The sequence below is a fragment of the Ptychodera flava genome, chromosome 22, assembly GCF_041260155.1.
Source record: "Ptychodera flava strain L36383 chromosome 22, AS_Pfla_20210202, whole genome shotgun sequence".
In the NCBI taxonomy this organism is placed as follows: domain Eukaryota; kingdom Metazoa; phylum Hemichordata; class Enteropneusta; family Ptychoderidae; genus Ptychodera; species Ptychodera flava.
This window is the reverse complement of record NC_091949.1, coordinates 24,780,090-24,803,115: the sequence shown is the minus strand read 5'-3', so window position 1 is coordinate 24,803,115 and position 23,026 is coordinate 24,780,090. Positions and strand designations below refer to the sequence as shown.

Here is a 23,026-nt window from a genome sequence, read left to right as displayed (position 1 = left end):
TCTGTCAGACGATGCTCCTGAAGCATCTGGCGGATTTTAATTTCCCTCGCAATCAAATTCATCTTTTTCTTCTCAGCATCTCGCACCCGGGGCATCTTCCTCATATACTTTGTCATCGTTCAAGACTTCACGACAGCATCTATGTGTCACCCTCTTTTTCTGGTTTGCAAAGAGTATCATCACCTTTTTCTCCCGTGTAATATTCTTTAAATTGCCCTGCAATCACATTGCCATGATTGCCCTAACAACGCGGAGGAAGGATGCAGTCGCCCCGGCAACCGACAAAGAGATCCAGAATCGCATTACATATCTGTTCGTCATTGAGTCGGCAAATGTCTGTGGTCAAAAAAGATGCTTCCTTGTAGCATTTGTTACTATTATAGATAGCAAAACAGCAAAATATATTTGTTTCATTATTTTTCCCTTTAGAGATGTCTTCGTCTCCCTCTTTTGGGATTTTGTGTTATTTCTTTCATGTTCATAATGAAATTCAGACAATATAATACATGAACTCTGTTGCTGTTTTTTTTTATTTGTTGTGCAACAAAGGGGTATATGGGTATTTTATGGTTAAATAAACACCCACCACCCCCAACTTCCGCACCTATGTGGGTGGAACCACTTAGTCATAGTAAATTGATTTTTATGTTATGTTATGTTATGTTATGTTATGTTTTTTAAGCAAGGGTTGAGACATAGATGCATGGTTTTCAAATCTTGGTGGTGACAATTTTGTTTGTTTTCTAAAACAAATGTATTTGGAGGGAATACAGCTTCAACTTTCTAGCCAAATAAAATGATAGAGGAAAATGAAGAAAATTCTGAACTCGCCAATCAACACTAAAAATGTAGAGCATAATTCTACTCCAGTCAAATGAATACAGCAACACTAACATAGTAGACAATGGATTTATGAGAAGGTATTCTATGTATAGCACAGCAAGCAACTTGTTTCTTTTAGGAGGATGGAAAAGGTATTGTTTATGAATATTCATCTCATTATGTCTTCCACAGCCACAATCAAAGAATGTGGGGAGCTTTTTGACAAATGAAAGCATTCACAAATCAACAGTTGACGACAAGTCGACTCTCAATGGGATAATTGAAAACCATTGAAAGTTGACAGTATAACGCAATTACTGTGTATTATTTTTCAAAATGCCTTAATGGCCTGCGCCGAGATGAATTAAAACGCTTCAAATTTAGCAAATCAATCATCTCAGAACACTTTAAGATCAAATTAACACTCTTTGTGCGGAATATAACGGTCTGCTTCGTTGCAGAGTACCATTTCTGTTCAAACACAATGAAACATTCTCTGATTCCAGCCTATTTCCTCTCCGCCATTACAATGTTTTGACACAACAATTACGGCAATTTGTGCCGTACCTTTTTTTGTGCAGCTGAAGTTGTGTTGTCAAGGTAAAAGCTCTCTCGAGGTTCAATTTTCTTTTCAGGTTTCAGTAATTTGCTGCTCTTACATAACAATTTGATGCACTTCCTCCATGCTAACAAAGGACAAAGCTGACATCTAAAATTCACTTCCACGGAAACACTAACCATACTACAAATATTTCCTGTGTTTGAGATAATATCTCACCAACAACCACACCAATTTCTTTTCCTTTATTATTAGCTTAAGGTAAAGGTAACCCAGTGAAAATAATAAGCAATTCATCAACAAAAATGTTCTTTGGCAAATCTTATGCAATTTTTGACAAATATAGCATATATGATTTCCTTCTCTGTTTTGAGAATTGATTACTGACTTGCTCCTGTCACCAAAACAATTCACAAATGGCCAGACAGTCTTTTCAATATGTTTTTTAAAAACAAAATCAGGAAGAAAATGGTGAGTGGCATTTGTATTGCTTACTCATGTAACTTCTGGATAAACGGGTACAGAGTATCATGTTCTGATGAAATTACCAAATAGCAGACGATAGCTTCAAAATTTGTCGCAAATATCCTACACATTGGAAATTACAAAACACAACTTTTGTAATTTTTTATGATTTTTTCGATATTTTTGTTTTGTAAGTCAACAACTATTTCTTGACTGAGGTCAACCCTAGGATCATGCATACCAAGTTTCAAAGCAATTGAACGGTTTCAGAGAAGATTTCGTGACCAAAAACTGGAAATTGCCCTGAAGTAAAGTCAGCTTAAGGAACCCGCATACAAAGTTACAACAAAATTTGGCCTGTTCTTACAGAAATGTTAGCAATTAGCAGGATTTTGTCATCTTTTTTTATCTCATTTGCATATTTTTGATACTTATATGTTCATTTGAACAAATTCATATCTCCACTCCTAGATGCAACTGTACACCCAATAGTAAGATGGTAGGTGCCGCCGTTTTCAAGTTTTTGATGTAAACAGACATACATACATACCGACATACAGAAACCTCCAATTTACCATATAAGCTCTCATATACACATACACCCAATGTGAGCCAAAATTCATCCAAAGTTATGACCACTGACCCTTTAAAAAAGACTACTTGTTGATTCTGTACAGTTTGTAAAAATAAAATTGAATTTCTGGAAAATCTGTAGGAATCACTGTTTAAAATCTTTCACAACGTTTGCAGTGATCGCTGAATGCAACACATCAGTGTCATCAGCGTCAAGAACATCTTGTAAATTGAATCCCCAAATTCAATGAATCAAACGTCAGCGATGACATCAACGCTTGAAATGCAATTTACACCTTTTGTTCCCACGCAATTAATTCCTCCATCAAGACATCATCAAAACAGTGTTGTGTAACGATTCTAAGCGTGGGAGTGGCTACTATTTTGTTATACCTATTCAACAATATTTTTTTCTAAATGTAAACAGTCCCTACCCCAAAAAGGTCTAACGCAAAATACTCTGCTCATCAATATTGCTTGTTCATGCTACAATCCAACTTTTAACATCTTCAAATGAACTTCACACCATGGCTGAAATTAGCTCTGATAACATTGGGGTTTTCCTAAAGTTGAAATGAGACATTTTGATCATGCTTTCAGAAGCTCAACAAAACCATCAGCTAGGTGTGACAGCTTACACCTTCAAGCTGAAAAGGCAAGAATGGATGTGTCACTACCGAATGTTTTTAAGGAATAGACAATCCTTGCAATAGCACTTGCTGATGACACTTGGGATTTCCATGACTATCTGAGATTTCTTTAAACATCACCGCAATTCCTAGAAGTCCGGGCAGCTCTTTGGAGCAGACCCTGTAATGGACACTGATAGCCGTTAATTTAATTCTAAACCAGTTCAGCCACCCATGGAGACCACCGCCTCTTTCACGCCTTGGCATCGCAAATTCATTTCCTCATGCTGCAAAGAATGCGCAAAATGCTAGATCACTTTGCCCAAGTTTCTCATTTTAAAAACGCATTATAAAAGACAAGAAACTAATTTCTGACACCTATCCATTCAACTCCCCCAGGTAAGAAAACGTATTTCCTTGCATGATATTTTTCAACAGAAAATACTCGTTTGGAGACACTTCCAGGCAAGAGAGAATCTTGGAGACTTCCTACATTCCCTCAGGGTATAGCGTCTGGCTGCTTGACCCCCCAGAAGACAATATCTCTAAATGGCATCCTGTTAATAATTTAGTCTAAATGACTTGGTCCCCACTGGTGATAAGAATTTTGTAAACACCATCCACTGGAAAAATAAGAGTGTAACACTGTCTTTGGCATCATGAGAGCTACTCCACACACACATAAAAGCTTGGTGTGGCTTTGCGATTGCAGATCTTGTCGACTGGCAGAGCTACCTGCTTATGTAACACAGCAACTAATCAATTTGATATGCAGAAGTGAAATTACCAGCTCCTTGAGAAAATTACATTTTACAGTTACGTAAGAACTTCTGGCAAATCACATGTCGGTTGAAAATGACTTACGTTGAATGCACACATGGAATCTTTTTTTTTGCATGAGTACAAGAACGAAGGATTGGCACACAAAGTCCTCATTGTTTTCGCAAATGACTCTGTGTTTTCATTGAAAAGATTCAGACATGCTGCACCATATGTTGTGTTGAGGGACAATGACTGTAACTTTGGTAAAATCTCTTTAATTTTTCCAGAAAACTGAATACATATACAAGTCATGCACTTGTTTTTCTCCCAGGCGTGTATACAATATGAAATATTATTGTGACGTATGAATTCATGTCCTGATAAAAACTCAGTTGTTAACAATAACATTGGCCATAACAAAACATAAAAGGCTGCATTTACATGTACAAGTTGCACACCGGATATTTCAATATGATTACAGGGGTAGAACAAAAACTGTATATTAAAGACGGCAAGGAACACCAGAAACTATAATAAATATATCACTAGTTACATACTGCCAATGGGTTTCTAACCTTTTCAACCCAATTCTCTATATTGAGGTCCAACCTCACCACAGAAAACAATGGGGTTTGGGCTAAACCATGAAGACAACAGGGTTGAGGACTGTGAGAGAGTAGACTGTCTGTGTAATTGTATAAACTGTCAATGAAATCCATTCATGTATGTCTGTCTCTCTGACTAATGACTGTGGTCTTAGAAAAATAATGAGAACACTGGTTGTAGTCAGCTGCGTTGGATTGAATTGCAAAACAAACATGTCTGCATGATCACATTTTAATTATCTTTGTGTCAGTTTTGAGAGAGATTGACCATCTCAGACAGAGTTCTCTGAAAAGGCACAGCTACTAACAGCCTGTGAGTGAAGTTTCCAAGTCCGATGATTCAAACTGATGGATGAATCCAAAGCCAAGGGCGTTGAACTAATTCATAACAGCCGGCCAGAGACAGGGAAACTAGCACCTACTAACCCATGCATCAAGCATGAGTCAGCATTCTATTCCTGCTGGAGACCGGAATTCTCATTTGCCGTTCGAGAACTGTCACCAATTGGCTGCGAAAAAATTCACCTGACCAAGAGGAAATGATCTCCTCCAACAAGTACTGAAGTAGACCCTGTTTCAATATGAACACTGAAGCCAGGAAACCGAACTGACTGAATTCTATTTCTGAACAAGAGACCTAATGTCAAGAGTGTGGCTGGCTTCCATGTTCTGATCTGTGATTACAACATTACTTTACTCTGTATTAATATAATTACATTAATCAAGTGCTCCAAGGCCGCTCCAGGGAACATTGTAAACATTACATTACTAATAATAGTTATACAAATACAGTTAAACAGACTGCTGTCTACAGTAATCTTTATATCAATATTTCATTTTCTTTTTATTGTACATAAATTTTGTTCGCCGAAGCTCATTATTTTTAGTTTAAATTAGATGGAATTGTACAAGGCCCCGGGGGTTGATTTCTGTCTCTCTAATCATCGTCAAGACGTCATCACATAATGTATCAATTTTCTTTCATCGATTCATTTTGGTGATCAGACCTCTCCTGCCGATGTCTCCGACGTTGCAAGGCGAAAAATTCATATCAATTATTCCCCCTGAAAGGAGTTGCCGTGGGTTACAGCTGCACGGTGGTGTCCGCCATCTTGTCTACATGTCTGTCTCTGTGATGGTTGCTAGCCTAGGGGTAGGTTCCCCTACATTATCCTTCATTTGCTGCACACTACTAGGAGTCGCTCAATAACAGCATCCTGGTTGCTGTGCTTAATCCAGAGTATGCCGTTCGCTATTCTCTTCTGCAAATGACATAATTAAACGCTCCTTTCAGCTCGTTTGTCTACCTTCGCTGACTTTAATTTTTTCCTCAATTAATTGCTTCCATCTTCTGGTTGCCATCCTTCCTCAATCTCATCGGTGAACATCTGTCCTTATTAAGTGTATAGTCAGATGTACCTTGTATATATGCATGTTCAACATGCGTATCTGGTCGTGTGTATGCTGTGTGCATTATTACCAGAGATACATTTATATGCTCACAGTGGCTGCTATGAATACACGATTGTTTTTCAAGTTTAAACTTCTTCACAGTATTTTGCGGCAATTTTTTCCACAAAATTATTCAAATAATAACTTCTTTTCCTCAAAGAATTTTATCACACAAATCAGATGTTCAAAACCTATTATTCAGTGTTTTCTTATATCATGACGCCGAACGACACAAAAAGATTTACAGCTTTAATGAGTTTAAGAGAACACCACTTTTTTTTTCTATTTGCCCTCCTCAAAAAATTGTCAGAATAAACTGCCTTCAACACTCAAATGCTAAGTTCAGCAATATTCCATATCCTTCCACTGCCTAGCAAGATATATTTGACATCAATCTCAGAGAGATGTTGTAGGTCCCACAATTCATACTAAAATCAAAACGAATAATTTGAGAATGTACACGGAGGAACAGCAATGCTGCACAGAATTGTTTGAATGGGACCTAACAAAGATGTAAGGTAGAACTGCACAATTTAACAACATTCTGGGAACTCTATCATCTTGAATCCTTTGATTTTATGAGAGACTTTTAAATTTTACCAGATTTGGAATTCCACCAAATCACAATAACCTTGGAGGATATCATTTAACTTACCTTTTCATTACTATATTTTGGTAGACTCCTACTGTTTTCAAATGTAAAGTTGGAACTATACACATGCAAATGGGGTGAGAAGCTCGAACAAACTTTACATTTCTTTTACCTGGGCAGAGTGTTGTACACGGCGATTCCTGTGTTGCACGTCCTGGGCATGGCGCACCATTGTTGAGCGGTGCTGGGTTCGTACATGTTCTAGTTCGCCTCTGTTCCCCCTTGCCACATCTGCTATCACAGTCGGACCAGGGACTCCACGTTGACCAATCACCATTAACTAGATTTGTGAATGAGAAAATCTGCATACTTAGAATTCAGATGAAAAGAAAATTAGAGCACATCATATGCATAAAAGTAATATGGCTGCTTTTGGATTGCACTCAGTGATGTGCGCAATCGTATTCGTCCAAAGTTTTCATTCATCTTTACAGCAACAAAATGCCATTAAACAAAACGTACTCAATCATTCTCACCACCACAAAAAACAGAAAGAACAATCAAATATGAGCTGTGTAATAATACGTCACGCATCAATAACCCCTACGTCGGTACACTTGAGGCAAATCGCTTTGAAACCTGACGTTTTGAATTTTCACTGAATTTAACAACAAAACGTGAAACGACTCGCCTGTTCAAAATGGCTTTTCTCTAAACCTGACATCCTGATCTCCCTTAACGTAATTTTTCACCAAAAAAGAGGAAAGTTTCCAGGCATGCGTGGGAAGTTACTGAAGAATGAAATCAAACTGACAGGCCAGATACATCAATATCTGTCATACCAACCCAAAAAAGCCACAAACTGAGAAATGCCTGCATTATTATATATTTCTCTATCGCCCTGTACATTGGAAACCACAAACTGTACATCTGTACGCTCGACACTTTCATATTGACCATCTTTCCACATTATAACACATTTTCATTTGAAGAGACATATTTGCAACTCCTTTTGATATTGCTTTGATTTACTTATCATACGAATTGAAATATATTTTGTTGGTATGACAATGTAATCTGTTGTATTTGAGAAATGCTGAAATATCAATCTTTCCACACTGTTCCTTGAGAGGAACGGCTTTAGGAAATGTTTTTCAGCACATACACACGAGAACCTTTGCACAACAAACAGAATGTAATTCAATGAGCCCTTATAGCTGCAACTTTGATACACATATTCTATTGTATTTGTTCCATTTGAAACAGATTTTCACTGTCTTCGCTAACACTGTCGAACACTGGTAAATGATTTGGGAAATCAGGTGACATTTCTGCTGTCCTAAAAATCTGATTGCCCTGACAAACCAAAGGGGACGATGGTAAAATAACATTTTCCTGCTTACCGCCCTTAAGGTAGATCGCACCTCGGGGACAGACATTCAGACTCTCAAACTTTTACAATTCTCTTCTGATATACCACATGTGGGGGTTCATTTTAGTTTTTGAAATTCGAAAATTTTTATTTGTCTCCATAGAGTTAACACAGGGATGGCGGCCATTTTGAATTTCTAAAATCGGTAAATCTTGGGTTATTTGTTTCTCTAGTACCAAAATTTACACGGTGACCCCCTATTTTTATTCTTGATTTTGAAAGAGAATGATTGAAAGATTCCTTGAGGAAAGTTACAGCAAAAGTTTAAGTCTTTCACTTTCGAGGTGCATATTGCCTTAACAAAAACTCTGAGTTTTGTTGTATTACTACTCCCAAATCATGTCAAGGGCTCAGTGTTAGGGTTCTCCACTAGAGGATTTTCAAGGGGGGACATTACCATGTTGGTAAAAGTGTTAAAACTGATACAGAGAATACAATTTACACACCATAAACATTCACTACAGCCGTATCACTCTTCCTTTTACTTGCAATGTTGACAGCCACACATGTGTAATTTCCAGTATCTGCCAGTCTGGCTTGACTGACGATTAAATTCCCGTCACTCGTAATGATAAAGTTTCTCTCCTCTGCAACATTGATCTGACGGCCGTCTTTTTCCCAGTAAATCTCAGGTTCCGGGTAACCTTCCGGAGCACGGCACATCAGTTGGAATGCACTGTCTGTTTCGACGTTCACTCCGAGAGGTTCACGCTCAAATAATTTCCGAAGGACTGAGGAAGAAGAAGAAGGACAAAAAAATGTGTTCTGTTTATATATGTTTCAAGAATGAAAATTTGAGCAAGTTGGAAAACATACTCTATCAATTTTTACAATCTATGACTACACACACTCATACATGTTCATATTGCTGATATTTAATGTTTTGAACATATAAAATTAATAAAAACATAACAAACATTTGAGAGTTTCAGGTAACATAATGTTGAGATTTTCCACAGTGAAATTTTGTATGTTTACTCTTTGCAAAGTAATTAGAGCTTGTAGAATAATGCAGGGGGTGCAATCACTTAAGTGAACAGCTTGCCTCCACTGGAATACTTACATGAAACTTTGACAGTTGCTTTTCTACTTTTCACTGATCCCCCACTACCCCACGCCACGCACTGACACCAGTAATCCTCATCGCCGAAATAACTTTCTACAGCATCACGTGCCAATTCTGCAAAATTGTGAAAAGTAGAGGGGTTATTTCCCGTGTGCTGCAACACACAATCACTTGATAAATACTTGTTCATTTGATGAAACCTTGGACTCTTCTTATCTCCATCTCCAAACATGGAAATTAACTGTAATCAGAGGTCGCTGCTTGTCAGCATCCCTGTTGCCGTGGTAACTCGTACCGCATCATCATTTTCTCATGGCCTTTGTTGCCAAAAATAACAGGGCGTTTAAAGGCCTGACAAAAGCACACTTGCGCGCATCTTGTTTGATGACGTAGAAACAGTCACAGCATTGATGTCAGTACTGTTGTATTCCCTCAGGGGTGGAAAAATCAAAAAGGACAACTTTGGGAAGACTTAAAGTTAATGAGGGCTACAATTCCGTGGTAAAAAATATCAAAGAGATGAGGAATTCACGGAGCAGTACAGCCTGGATTACGGCAAGGCTTTGCAACTAGTTTGTGCTACTGGAGAGATTCTTTTGATGTGGTCTTTCCGGCTGTATCGTGTAACACAACACGCAATGAGCTGAGAAGTAACTAATTTGGCATCTTGACATTTGGCTGACAAATTGACATTTTAGCCCTTGTTCATGTTTTCACACACTGCTACACTGACAGGCGGTGTTTTTTTTGAGAGAGAAAATGGACAGATACTGTGTTGACAAGCACCTAGTATTGCCTTTAGTGTGGCAAGTGGAAAGTTAGCTCTAGTTGTTTGAAGTTCAAAGTCAAAGAGTATATTACAACGCAGCAGATCAGAGCACTCTAGTGAATGCTAAAGTACATCAAATATCCTAACTAATGCACTCTAACAAAGACCAGAAACGGGTACACAATCATTCTTGATTTTATAATTTGTGATTATCAACCATGAATGCATGATGAAGTCACTATTCATTTGAATATCTTAAAAATATACAGACATAGACGCCAGTTAGACTCATCATATAAGCTCTTTTTGGCATTTATATATAAAACCAAATATGAGCTAAAAATTTGTATCGAATTTATATTGAGCACATTTATCATGCAAAAAAATAGCACGGAAATGCGAAAACTGAACTTTACTGGGAAATGGCATACAATATGGGTTTTTTTGGTACATTTGTCATAAATGGCGAGATTTTCAGTACAATTGATAACAGAATAATACACATTATAATAGCTTTGTAGAGTTGATATTTTGACCCTGTATCTCATGATTACAAAACCAGAGCTTTGCAATTGCATCCACTCCATAAATCTCAAGTTACAATATCGCTGTGCGGGGATCAAAATCAAAACGCTCACCTATCCTGGATTCTTTTTGCATTTCCCCGTTCTCATCCAACGTTTCCTGGTGCGTGTGGTCCTTCCATCGGACCCAGTCGTCGTTGCATTTGAAAAAAATTCGGTACGCCGGCGCGGCTATACACGTTAGCGTGGCAGGTGTGTTTCTTACGATGTATGTGTCTTGTGGCTCTTGGATAAATTCTGGTAAAGGCCCCTCTGTATTATCCATGCCTTCCATTTCAACTGAAAACAACAAGAATAATCAACATCAGTATCTAAATGTACTGAAATTGCTACGAGTGCGGTATACACCTTTAACCTGTTCACCCCCAATTTCCTGTAAACTCGTCCACACTCACCATTGATAACAATGGGTTTGGACCAAACCATGGTGGTGAAAGGGTTAAAACAGTTGTTCACTCCCAAATCTTACATTCCATTTCCAGTCTACAGCTTGCGTGGACTTATTTTAATAAAATTGACTTTTGACAGCGTTGTATTTATGGGGAAAAATAATTTATAGAGTTAGCACATAAAATGATTGCATTTTTTGATACTGAACTGAAATATTGAGTAAAACTTCTCAGGAATTTAGAGCAATAAGAATTGTTTTATCACCTCTTGTGAACAGTAAGGAATTACATGAACGAACAAACTGACAAACTTGCCATCCTTTCCCATAAATTCTCTCATTCAATCCAATCCCAACAAATTGTCACCTACGGCCCACCCACTCAAATCTGCCTCACTCAAAAGTTCAGTACCTTTTCAACCTGCCCCACTACCACCACCAGAGGGCAGCCTCCACTGGGGCATCTGCGGGATTAATGGTCAATGATTGGGGTTTGGATGTCCCATGATATAGGAGCCTGTCTCTCTTAAGTACTCTAACATATACAAACATGGGGACCTTACAGCCGGTGTTAGAAAAACAGACAAAATTCCTGACACTTTTATCGCCATACATTAACCAGATCAGCAGTACGCACAGAGCACAGAAGATAGTCGGGCAAGGCAGTGCAATGTGTAGCATGTGTCTGATTTAAGGTAGCCATTGAAATCGCGGTACAGATGATATTGGTGATGCCCCTGTTTGCGGAGGACACAGCTTGACAGACGTGGGAGTAAAAATAGTTCAAAGCAACAGATTTCATGATGTCAGATTTGATCACAAAATGTGAAATGTGAGCACGATAGGCTGACAAGGGATGGGGAACTAATGGGGGCTAACGAGAGACAGGTAAAAACCCTGAATCTAATGGACACATTAAAGGTCTTCTATAATGGCACCTCAACAAGAAGCTGGCAACTTAGAGGCAGTGTGTTTCAATCAAACCCCACGATTGTTTTGTGCATTCCATTTAATGTAATTGCCCTCAAATGAAACTTTCTCCAGCCTGTTCCCAGCGGCTACGATAAGAACATGTCCTCGAAGCGGTGAAATTTGCTGGAAAAAGCCCTCATTTGTAAGGGAATAGTCCCAAGGCATTGACCTCCATTTCAAAAGGTCCCAGCATTAGTGTTCTGTGATTTGGTTAAAGAAATCGTGCCAAGTATCAAGCAGAAACCACCCAGGGCAAAAATCAACAACTGTTGAACTAAAATGACATTGGTTCATGTGCCTTACAACCTTCCCGGTGAATAGTGGGGTCCAGATTATTGAATATACGGTGTCACGCTTCACATTATGAGGACAAACTGCCTCAGTCCATTTCAAAAGTTATGCATTTCTACATGTAAGATGGTAAGGTCTGTACCATGAATTTTCAATCAAACGCTTTCTCTGATCATTTGCAAGGATTTAAAAAATTCTGTTCAGAATATACAGTCTGTACAAACACTAGACTTGTTGAACTTGATTTATATTTGTATGACGACTGAACATGACAGTAGGGATTAATCTGGATTCTGAAAGAGGAAATCGTAACTGGATGAACAGATCAAAAAAGCAACCAATGAAGGTCAATGCCAAAGAAACATTGTTTCCACTGTGAAAATGCCGCCTTCAAAAAAACAAACAACACTACTGAGAATCACGACCGTGTTTAACTTTGAACTCAAACGTTAGTTTCTGAAGTGTCTCTGAGGATAATAGTGTTGTCAAATTGACTGCTGTATGATTATGCTGAAAAGGATTGAAGATGAATTGTACAAAGGAATGATTGCGAGGGGAAAAAAGAGGAGATGGCTGTTAATGACAGGTAACTGTTCATGATTGGCAACGATGTCGTCCTTTGTCAAGAGCAAGCAAATAGTTAATTTCAAGTTAAATTTCAGTTTGATACGGAAGCGCCACTCAACCATTTTTGAAGGGCCACTTTCAGGCTGAGTAGCTGGGAGTCCAGTTTTTAATGGTTCAGTGTGCAGTTCTACAACATTCAGACCTCAGAAATGCAGAGCCGGGTGTTCAATTTCCGAACCTTCTTGAAAGTCTACCCAAACAATGGAATTTTCTTCACGGTGAGCTGGTTTCTGGAGTTGCCTTTTTTACCTAGTTTGTTTATGCTTGGCCGCCTGTTATGCTTGGCCAAAAAAACCGACAGTCTTTTATCCAAACAGGCATTAGACAACATTTAGAAGCCATTTGACTAATGCCTCTTTTAGGGGGGGACACTGTTCAGCCCCTTCTCTTCAAAGACCTCTTATGTGGTTCCCAAGCTCAAAACAGTCCACCGATCCACAACCAGTCAGGTAGCTGTCAGACTGTTTGTGTGGGCACTTCACTAAAGAGCTGTAGCCAGGCAGTCGCTCTTTGGTATGTGCAAGCACGGAGCATAATTACCCTGTGATTGACAGCGCAAACCCATAATTTTAGCCATCAATCACCTACCCTGAGCATTACGGTCAGTATTGTCTCCTCCACCAGTCATTATAAGCCAAATTACCGGCAACTTTCCTGCTATTAAGGCCGAAATCTCCCCTTTTTTCTCTGACCGCTTACACAACATCAAAAGAACATGCCTTTCCCAATGGAGCCAAGACAGTGGGCCCTTGCATTGAAAAAAGAAATGATTGTGAATTTGAGCATTTTTTTCTTTCTGTTGCGTACTTAGAACGGTTCAATCGAAGGACACTCTGCCATCGTGTTGGAAGAGCCTAATACTTTCTTATCAGTGACTTCATCTTGGCACTGCGACATTTTCTCTGACCTTGGGTTCACACACAATGCTCCCAGCTCACTGACCCATCAAATTTCGATACCTGTAACTCCTGTTCTCACTGACACATGGCCAGAAAAAGTACTAAACCCTGGTGTGATTCTCAAAGGAGGTGGGGGGAAACGGCAAAACAGAAGTCAAACCTGGGGGAGCATGTCCACAACTGGGACTTTGGCTAATCTGATAATCTCCACTCATTAGTGAGTTTATGCCCCGCCGATGAATGTCTTCTGCAGATTTCAGAAACAATGAAATTACTGATTTTCAGTTAATGACCCGAATCAGGAGCAATTTTGACGGCTTGCGCTCATTTTGGCTGAGACAATGCCGGTTCCTGGTTGGCTTTTGTTGGGCGTGATTACCTATGCGTGACTGGTCAGAACTGGCAGAGCAACAAAGGCCGGTGGTTACACTAATGACTACTGGCAGACACTGTTGGTGCTTGCATAGTTTCGCCGAGTGTTGTGTTTATGCTGAAGAGCCAGAAATTCCCAATTTCTGGAAACGTTTTTCACACATAGCGGGCCATTTTCGCCCCCTTTTTTGTTCGAAAAATCACTCATGTGGTTTCAGCATGGAAAATTCAAGTGTTAACACAGGATTAGAGAGCTGGGAAATGAGACAATTCAATAAAGACAAAAAATTGGTCCTCGGACAGATCAACTAATTTGCTATCCTAGCGCCGCTACGGTAGCTAATCGAAAAGATGCCAAGTGCAAACAAAGGCCCAGTCTCCAGCGGGGATTATTTTTCGCATGATTTGCAAACGAACTTGAATAGGAGAAAAATGCCACTCATTTCTGTTCTGTTCAAAACAAACACAAGAGAAAATACCCCACTTCATGAGACAAACAGAATCAACACTTCACATAACTGTCCTTGCAAAATCCAAAACTCAAACACACACTGTATCTGATTCACCTCGAATGATACAATGGCAGCGCCAAGCTTGCTAAACCAGAAACTTCTATTTAATTTCTGTAAGACAATCTAAACCACAAGACATAACTACTGTTTTATTACTGACAAACTTAAACTTATTTGAGATTTTTTAAATAAATCCCTCCACTGCCAGTCCGCAGAACATGACGCGCCTGCAGTCACTCTGTCCGTCTACTGACCAAGGTAAAATAAGTTCTCCACCCATGGCTACACAGGGCCGGTCACTGACCCATGACAGGTATTGTGGATTTTTCTCTTCCGCAGACAAGAAGCTGTGGTCCAATTATTGGCCAGCACTTTGCGCGAAGCTGAAAGAACCGGAGATGCTTATTTTCACCACATCTCTGGCAAAAGGTGTTGCTTGTAAGATCACAGCTAGGCTTGATTAGGAGAAAATCCTTCAAGCCAAAGGAAGTAAAAAGAATACAAAAGGGCATCTTTTTTTCGCACCGTATTAATGAAGCAAGCACAGAACATTGTTAAGCCTCCCATTGGCACCGGATGGCCAGAAACGTAGGGATAATTGTACCGTATATGCTTTAAGACAGTATAAGTGATAATGGGGAGACTGTGGGGGGAGGGGAGAACATCATTTTCACCCTTGAAGTCCACTTGGAAAACTAATATTTCACACATTTTAGTTCTGCATCAGTGATTATCAGGGTCTAACTGGACCACCCAGACAAGCTCAACAAAAGAGGACACAACCAGTAACCGCTTTTTTTTCCATTTTTCAATAATATAGAGACAAAAAAGAATTTCATTTTTTTATAAAAACATGGTTCAAGCCTTTGTGAATGGATTAGCTGGCAGACTTCTACCCTTTCCCAAAATGAAAGCGGGGATTGGTTGAACAATGGATGATTTGAATCAATGTGTATTGTCGTTGTTGAGACTACCAATGCACGAGGCAGGCAAACACTAACAGGGAAAGACCGCTCTTGACACATTGCTACCAGAAACAGACTGAAAGCAACTCAATATTCTATATGCAACAGCTAATCTACTTAGACAGGCCTCTAAAACAAAACATTACTGCTTTTCCCTCCCTTTTGTTAGTGCACTGTGTGTACTCTAGTAATTGAATTAGGCCCATTGTGACAAGGTCAACACCTCTGTTATGGAATGACCACTAAGTTGACCTACTTGACAACAACAGCTGGACGTCCACAGTGAACCTGTACGACCAAAGTCAAAGCCGTGTGATGAAATTACGAGAGAGCTAGACATATTAGTCCGACAAACATCCCCCCTCCCCAAGTTGGGACTAAGTCTGTGATTGGATTCATTCAACATTCAAGCAAACATCTCCCAGGTCTTTCAACAAATCCTTCAGAATAATTGGTTTGACATCAGACGCACTTTTTGTGCAAAGTCAAGGTATCTTATACTCACGTTCTTCTGTTGCATTCCGCTGGGGACAAATCATTAATTCCTGCAGAAATGAATTTCAGCTTTACAATAATATTCTTTCAACATCACTCCCTATAGTACTTATCATAGATTTATCCACACATTGTTAGTCAGTTTGAGTTCAACAATGAATTTGCTCATTGATAAAACTCAAAAAGTCTACAAAAACCCCAACAAAAACAGCAATAAATTTTCACATGAAAAAAAATTAGTACACTTAAAATTTGACCGAACAACTTCATAATACAATTTCTTATCCAAAATTAGGGGCATGCTTTTGTTTCAAAATGGCTGCTTTTGACAGCACCAGCTCAGAAGGGAATTTTTTATTTTGAAGAGAACTACGCTTACAAACCACCACCTGTCAATTTTTCATGCAAATTTGTAAAAATTCACTGACATCAATGAAACGAAGCATTATTTGGTTGAACATCAGTCGTTTCTTACCAAAACAAATCCTTAAATTTGTAACATACGACACACTTTCATATTCAAGATTTTAGATATGTTCAAACAATGGCGGAAATTTTGTGGTATTGCCGACAAGAAATGGAGAACACTAGTCTCTCTCTCTCTCTCTCTCTGCCTTTTTTTTGTTCACAGTAAATCCCTGCAGAAAGCCAGATGGGAAGTCAAGTGCTAGCTACAGACCCCGGCAAGAGGAGCGCTCTAAACTTTTATAAGTCAATAATGTTGGAGACACTGTGACTGCACACTACACTAACACATGTCAGCCCCAGGGTGCGTTGCCTTCATTTGTGAAGATGATGCCCATCTCTTGCCCTGGTGGTTCACTCCCGAAGCCAGAGCTCGGCTTTCCCTTTAGAAAGCCACGGTTTAAATCCCATGTTTTGAGAAATAGTGCCAAACTTGTACAATCTTCTTTCAGAGCATATCTCCAAGATAGACAAAATATAGCAGTCATTTGGATTTCATCTCCGGAACTAGAGCATTCCAGGAAAAAGCTTTGTTCCTTGTTCTCTAGTCGCATGTAAAAAAACATTGTGGAAAATTAAAACTGGCATATTGATTTAACATGCTGACTATTGTTATAGAATACATGTGATATCAAGATATGAAAATTTTCAGCAAAGATCTTTTTTATCAGACTTTTATTTCCACAAAAACCTCAGTGCTTAAATCATCTTTTGTATAATAGATTTACACAATTATTCATAAGGAAATAGTACTTCCGGAAGTATGAAGAATTTTCTGTCCACTTAATCAAGAAGGAACATTTGAAAGTGGGTTGACACTACTCTGTACAACTCTTAGTCCACTAAAGATTGTGAAGTATTACTTTTTGAACTACACAGCTACATCAAAATGGCTACCACACCAAAATTTTTGTGTCTGGCACTTGTCTTCGAATTCCGCAATTGGCAAAAGTTGCTACATTTCCAGGACTTGCGCACCTTGGTGTTGTACAGAACAGCTTCAAGACATTGTAGAATTACCAGACAACTCACAAGAGAATTCGAAATAAAACTGCGTGCAAATCTATGCAGATTGGATGTATGTATTATTCAGAACCAAGGTGAACCGACCCTCTACGCAGCGTTCCAAAAGTTACACAACGGTACGTTCTCTGAGAACAGTATCAGATTAGTGAACTTCAATGCCAATGACCTTGGCTGTGAAACTAAGCTGCAAGTTTGATTTCAGTAGCATGGTCGGCAAGAGCACACCGTTTCCTGTGTCTTTTCTAGTGTGGGAGAAAGCCCAACACAGCCAATTTGCAAGTTCAATGAATCCATTGTCAAGTTCAATGCTAACCGTGTGACGCTAATGCACAGATCAATGACAGCGAGGTACTCATGTGGGTCAAGTTTACTCAGGGAAACAAAAGACAGAAAGACAATGGCTAAGAAAGGACAAAACCAACACTGTAATTGAGCTATGCAAATGTACATTCCTTGTCTTACATGGATGCACGCCACTGGAGAACAATGCCTTTTACTGCTGATGTGCGAGATTCTTGTACAAATTTTCGATTCAAATGCTAAAATTTGTGAATTTTCATCTCATGGCATAGGCAAACATGCTGAAAAAATATTCATTGTTCAGACTAAACCGGATCAATTTTACTCAAAAGATCCAGTCAATACACCAAATTTTACCCAAGAGTTAAATGTTGCTTTCACGCGCACTTCACGTGCGGTGATGTTTTAAGTGGTGTGTAACATTCCCTTTCAAATTCGCAACAAAAGGGAAAGAAATCTATCCGATAACACGTTAGGTTTGTGGCACACACAAACCAAAATGCCCAGAGATTTCAATCTCAACAGTTTCAATATTGGAAAACCTTCTGTAAGCTATCTATTCAATTGTCTGTGAAGATGATGTGTTCCTTTCATCAGAATTGCTACAACTCCTCGACAACAGGAATGTCAGTTTCATTATGAAATGTAACGAAATGTCATACACACTGCGTTTGTGGTAGGTATTTTGATTTCTACTGAACAATACGCATAAATATTTCACTAGAACGTAACAAATTACCTCTGCGTCTGTTCATTTTTAAACCCAGAGCAGTTTTTCTCGCTCTCCTTCCTTTCACATTTCGACATTTAACCTTGGAGACAAAAGACAGGTGGAGACTTGGGTATGCTAATCAGAGAGGTTCACGAAGCTCATCAAAGTTGCATAACCGCCGCGGGCAAAACTATACACTCACTGGTATCATCTTTTGCTGGATGTATTCACAATGCTTCAGTTCATTTATATCTGTTGTCCCTAATGATGACTAAACTGGCTTCCTTTTCGAGCTCCTTTTGTTCTCATTCCTGCATAGCCAATTACGCTACACTTCTTTGTACATGAACATAAACAACTCCCCCCCCCCTCCCCCTCCTACCTTCAAATATATAATCATTATTCTTTGCATTTTTGAAATCAATTCCCTTCTCCCCAAAAGTCATTACCCTCAGCATTCAAAATTCATGTGCCTTGATTGTGAATCTGAAAACGCTCCAAGACTTGCCCCCCCCCCCTGAAATTGTGAATTTTGAATCTGCCGACTGTAATGCAGTACCATAACAAAAGACGTTGATATCACAAGCCATGCTCCAATACATTTCCACACTGGCCAACGCACTGTAACAACACACATCCAGTTTTAATTTCAATCACTAAGAGTACGGTACCCTTCTGGCGACAAACACATCCAGGCAGACATTTCCCCTTGCGCACAAAAGATCCCCGATAATGAAGCATAATTTGCTAGGGCTCAAATCAACCAATCATAAAAGAGAGAAATTGGTGCCACAGTCCTGATATTGACGTGAAATAGGCTGCACATGACCGGCTTGCTTCTAAAACCAGAGTCCCAATAGGAAAACTGATCCCCCTTATCTCTAAATGTACGACGTGGTCTCCCATTGCCCACAGCTCTATCCGAAACCCAATACAATTCTATAGCCTATGGTGCTACCAACGTAGCCCCCAAAAAGCCATCACACGCTACTCAACATATACATAGCCCAGACAGGGTATTAATTAAATTTAAGATAGATGTCCCCGCCATGCTAAAGACAAAAGAACTTCACCAACACAGAAATAGCTTCTCGACACATGGCCTACAATTACACTTACTTTGCTGTCGTTAACATAGTGTGGAACTTTTTCCCAAAATTCTAGACCACCTAGTGACATAAAACATCCCTTTCGCAGCTCTCTAATCATTTCCAGAAACTCAATAACGTTAAACTGTTGTTCTTATACTAAGTGCCAGTTCATTTTAAGCGGAAAAGGCTCTCAGAATGTATCTTATCTTAATGCAGCATACAGACAGATTCACACTACCACCATTCTTATTCACTCTAAATATTTATGATAACTTCCATCAATATTGAACTGAAAGGATTCTGGCTTTTAATAGCGAGGTTTGACAAATCTTGCAACTCCCTCATAAGAAAAAAAACTTTCTTAAATTCAGTGGACCACCAAGAAAGCAGATTTACAAGCACAACCAATTACTGGTAAAACTGAGTTTCCTCACTCGGCGGTGTACATTCTGGCTTTCCGTATCAACAGCTACGAGCAAAACAAGTTCCGCTCCTCAGCTCTCATGTTACAAAACAGCAACTGTTCTGTGCAAACTACCCTTCCGTGGTTGTTGACAGACTTATTTTTCTGACACATGTGCTGTTTTTAGATTTGCCGTTCTCCCCGAAATAGAAAGCTCCCATTGCTATAACTTCTGAGGTGTTGTACGGTATTGTTCTCGCTTTGTTCAAACAGTTTCTTGTGTACTTCCAAAATCGTGTTGAAATTTCATGTCAGTTCAACCAGGGTGTACAATCCCCTTGCTGTCAGCATCTAAATCTTAGTCTGGATTAAAAAACCATTCATTGACAACAGCATTACATGTCGATCATTCAACTTGTACTGTATAAAGGCTTACACTTAATATTTCAATACTTTTGGAAGAAAAGGACATTATTTTCTTCTTGAACAAAATCTACTGAAAAAATCATCCAATGTTATAACTACTGTCCCAACAACCTTTCTACCCTGACAGAAGCTCAAACTGAAATGCCAATTTCAAGGTCATCTTTGTCTTCATCACTGCCCGGTTTACTGTCTGTCTGTCTGTCTGTCTGTCTATCTGCTCAGGGAGAGTAAAACTTCGCTTAGGGAAACTACATCTCTTCCAAAATCCCTAAAGTGGTTCTCTCTTCCGTCAACCCAGTTCTTTGAAATCAATCTGTTTTGTAATAAAGGGTTCTTTTCTTCTCCCTTAAAACCATACAACTCAACACAAAGAAACAGAAAGTCCCTCTGGCAATATGCATTGTGCCGGAGTAATGAGAAATACAAAAATTTTGAAACTTCGATATCAAATTTCCAAATCACACAATCTGCATGAATACTTGCTACTTGAATCCAGTAGCGGCCCTGTGATTGACTCCGACCCAATATTTCACTGAAAAAACAAGAGTTTTTTTGTAGTGGCAGAATGGTATTTATCTACGTGTACTAAAAACAGAACATATGTATTTTTGAATCTGAAAACTTTTTTGTTAAGCACACTGTAGCACCGACCAATTTGAATTTTACATACTGCCTATAAAAAATATCTAGGTTTGGATTTGAGCTTGTTCAAGGTTTCATCAAGTTTCTAATTAAAAACTTCCACTTTCTGATGGAAGATTAAATATAGGGCAGGTTTCACGCCTTGTTTTGAAGAGTGTTATTGACCTTTGACCTGGCTGTTTTACGAACAGCGTGAACAATTTTCAGAGGGTTGGGCATCAATTTTGTTCAGATAAATCCAACTGTCCATATTCTTTCTTCAAATACAACCCCTGAAAAGGTTTTAAAAGAAACACAAGATATCATTTTCAGAAGCTGTTGCCATCAGCTACCTTTTTACCTAAAATTTTATAGGTTTATATTTTTTAGCGTAGGTACATGAGGATCTTTCGGGAGCTAAAACAAAGAGATGCCGGCACAGGTTGAGATACGTTCCATTGATGCAAGCAGGTTTACTAGTGCACTGGACCATTCATGCAATCAACTGCAAAACACTGCGGCTCCGATAACATTTCAATATCTTGGAAATGGGAAAAGGTTAGTGTTCCATCCAAGAGGATAAAACACAAGTTACTCAGCTGAATGAACTCCTAGTTCTACAAGAGTGGAATTTCTCACAATTTCTCACAAACAGTCATGGTTTTTCTACACTCAGAGAGAGAAAAAGTTTAACACTGGGGTGCGAAGGTGGGCTTTATTAAAATGATCGGTGGATTCTGTCCATCATACACATACAGCTCTGCATGTTCACTATGGAATACAGTATTCCATGTGGCCTTGATTATGCCGTGAGCCATTAAGTGGTGACTTTGGAAACAAGTGCTTTTTTCATATCTGCATAAATTTGAATTTCAAATCAGCAGTGATGCTGCCAGGATGCTCGGTCAAGGAACAATGCTAAATTTCAAATTTGGCGAAAATTGGGAAAGTTGTTGAGATTTAGAACACAGAAAGGCAACTAAAACACCATAGAACCACCAGTAGCTAATGCCCAGTGTGCTATTTCAGATTATTCTGACAGCGGAAAGAGCATTCCCACCATTCTGTTGATTGATACGGTGAAGTGGCTCACGCTGACACAAATTAGGAGCTTGCTAAAAAGGAAGAATGTAGGGAACATATTTTCCTCTTTTTTGCTCGTAATCACCCTGACTTTGCTCTTTATTTTGTGATATCTTCAGGAAAACAGACAGCAATCACAGTGAATCCGTCAGACAGAAATCCAATCTCAAGCAAAGCTTGTACAGACAGAAATTCGATCGGTTCTCCTGATTCTCCAGACACTCTGGGCTAACAGGTATGTTGCAGTTGTTGAGTCAGTCGGGACATAAAACCCGTCAAGTCAGAAAACAAAACCTTGACACTGAAAATAAACCTGTGGTCGAAACCAAACTTTACGGAAATTAATTGTTTTTGGTGGTGTCCCTGGGCAAGGAAAATACCAGAAACAGCCCCATGCTTTGGAAAGAAGTCACAACCAATTGCTTTGTTCAGAAATGTGTAACAGTTATCAGGGCGTTAAATGGAGAAAATGTGGTATTTCAAGCGCCAGCCACAATAACATTCTGCAATTGTAATACAATAAAGAATTCTGGGGCTGTGAATGTCTTCAACTCATCCAAGCGCCCTCTTGCAGTTTCATTTTCCCACTCATTTCACGCTCTGTGCTTCCAGAAAACAAATATTTGAGTTTGCGGACAAAGAGAGCATTGCTGTGAATGTGAGGGGGAGTAGTAGATCTCTTCAAAAACTTCATTCTTTTGAAAAATAGTCCCGGGCTGACAAGCCACAGGAAATGATGGGCCACACTACGCACCATCACATCGCATCAGTTTTACAGCTTTCCCCGCAGAGCAGTTTGGCTGCAATTACTGATACCAGCAGCGTCAGGGCGCTTTAACTCCAGACTAAACTATTCCACTGACTGCCCAGCAGAAACGAGCGCACACTGCTTCTCAATTTCAAAAACCATCAAACTCTCGAACCCAAAACTCCGACAACTTCATACAAAATTTAATATTGACATTTTACGCTGTACACAACCTCACCTTTCCCGAGAGCTGCAACGACCACTGAATAGGAAATTCTACAGACTAAATCTGGACTTCGCTTGTTGCCGTTTATCGATTA

The 23,026-nt window shown here is 39.2% G+C and overlaps 1 protein-coding gene across 5 annotated transcripts in view; it reads right to left on the bottom strand.

The window, feature by feature from the left end:
• LOC139123024 (netrin receptor UNC5C-like) overlaps nt 1–23,026 on the bottom strand; it is a 199,722-nt gene that overhangs the window by 14,720 nt on the left and 161,976 nt on the right. For all 5 annotated transcript variants that reach the window (XM_070688968.1, XM_070688965.1, XM_070688964.1 and 2 more), the window contains 4 exons: nt 10,365–10,589; nt 8,955–9,071; nt 8,338–8,622; nt 6,632–6,799 (listed from right to left, as the gene is read on the bottom strand). In XM_070688968.1, coding sequence (XP_070545069.1) covers nt 6,632–6,799; nt 8,338–8,622; nt 8,955–9,071; nt 10,365–10,589 — 795 coding nt within the window. The remainder of the gene's footprint in view (nt 1–6,631; nt 6,800–8,337; nt 8,623–8,954; nt 9,072–10,364; nt 10,590–23,026) is intronic.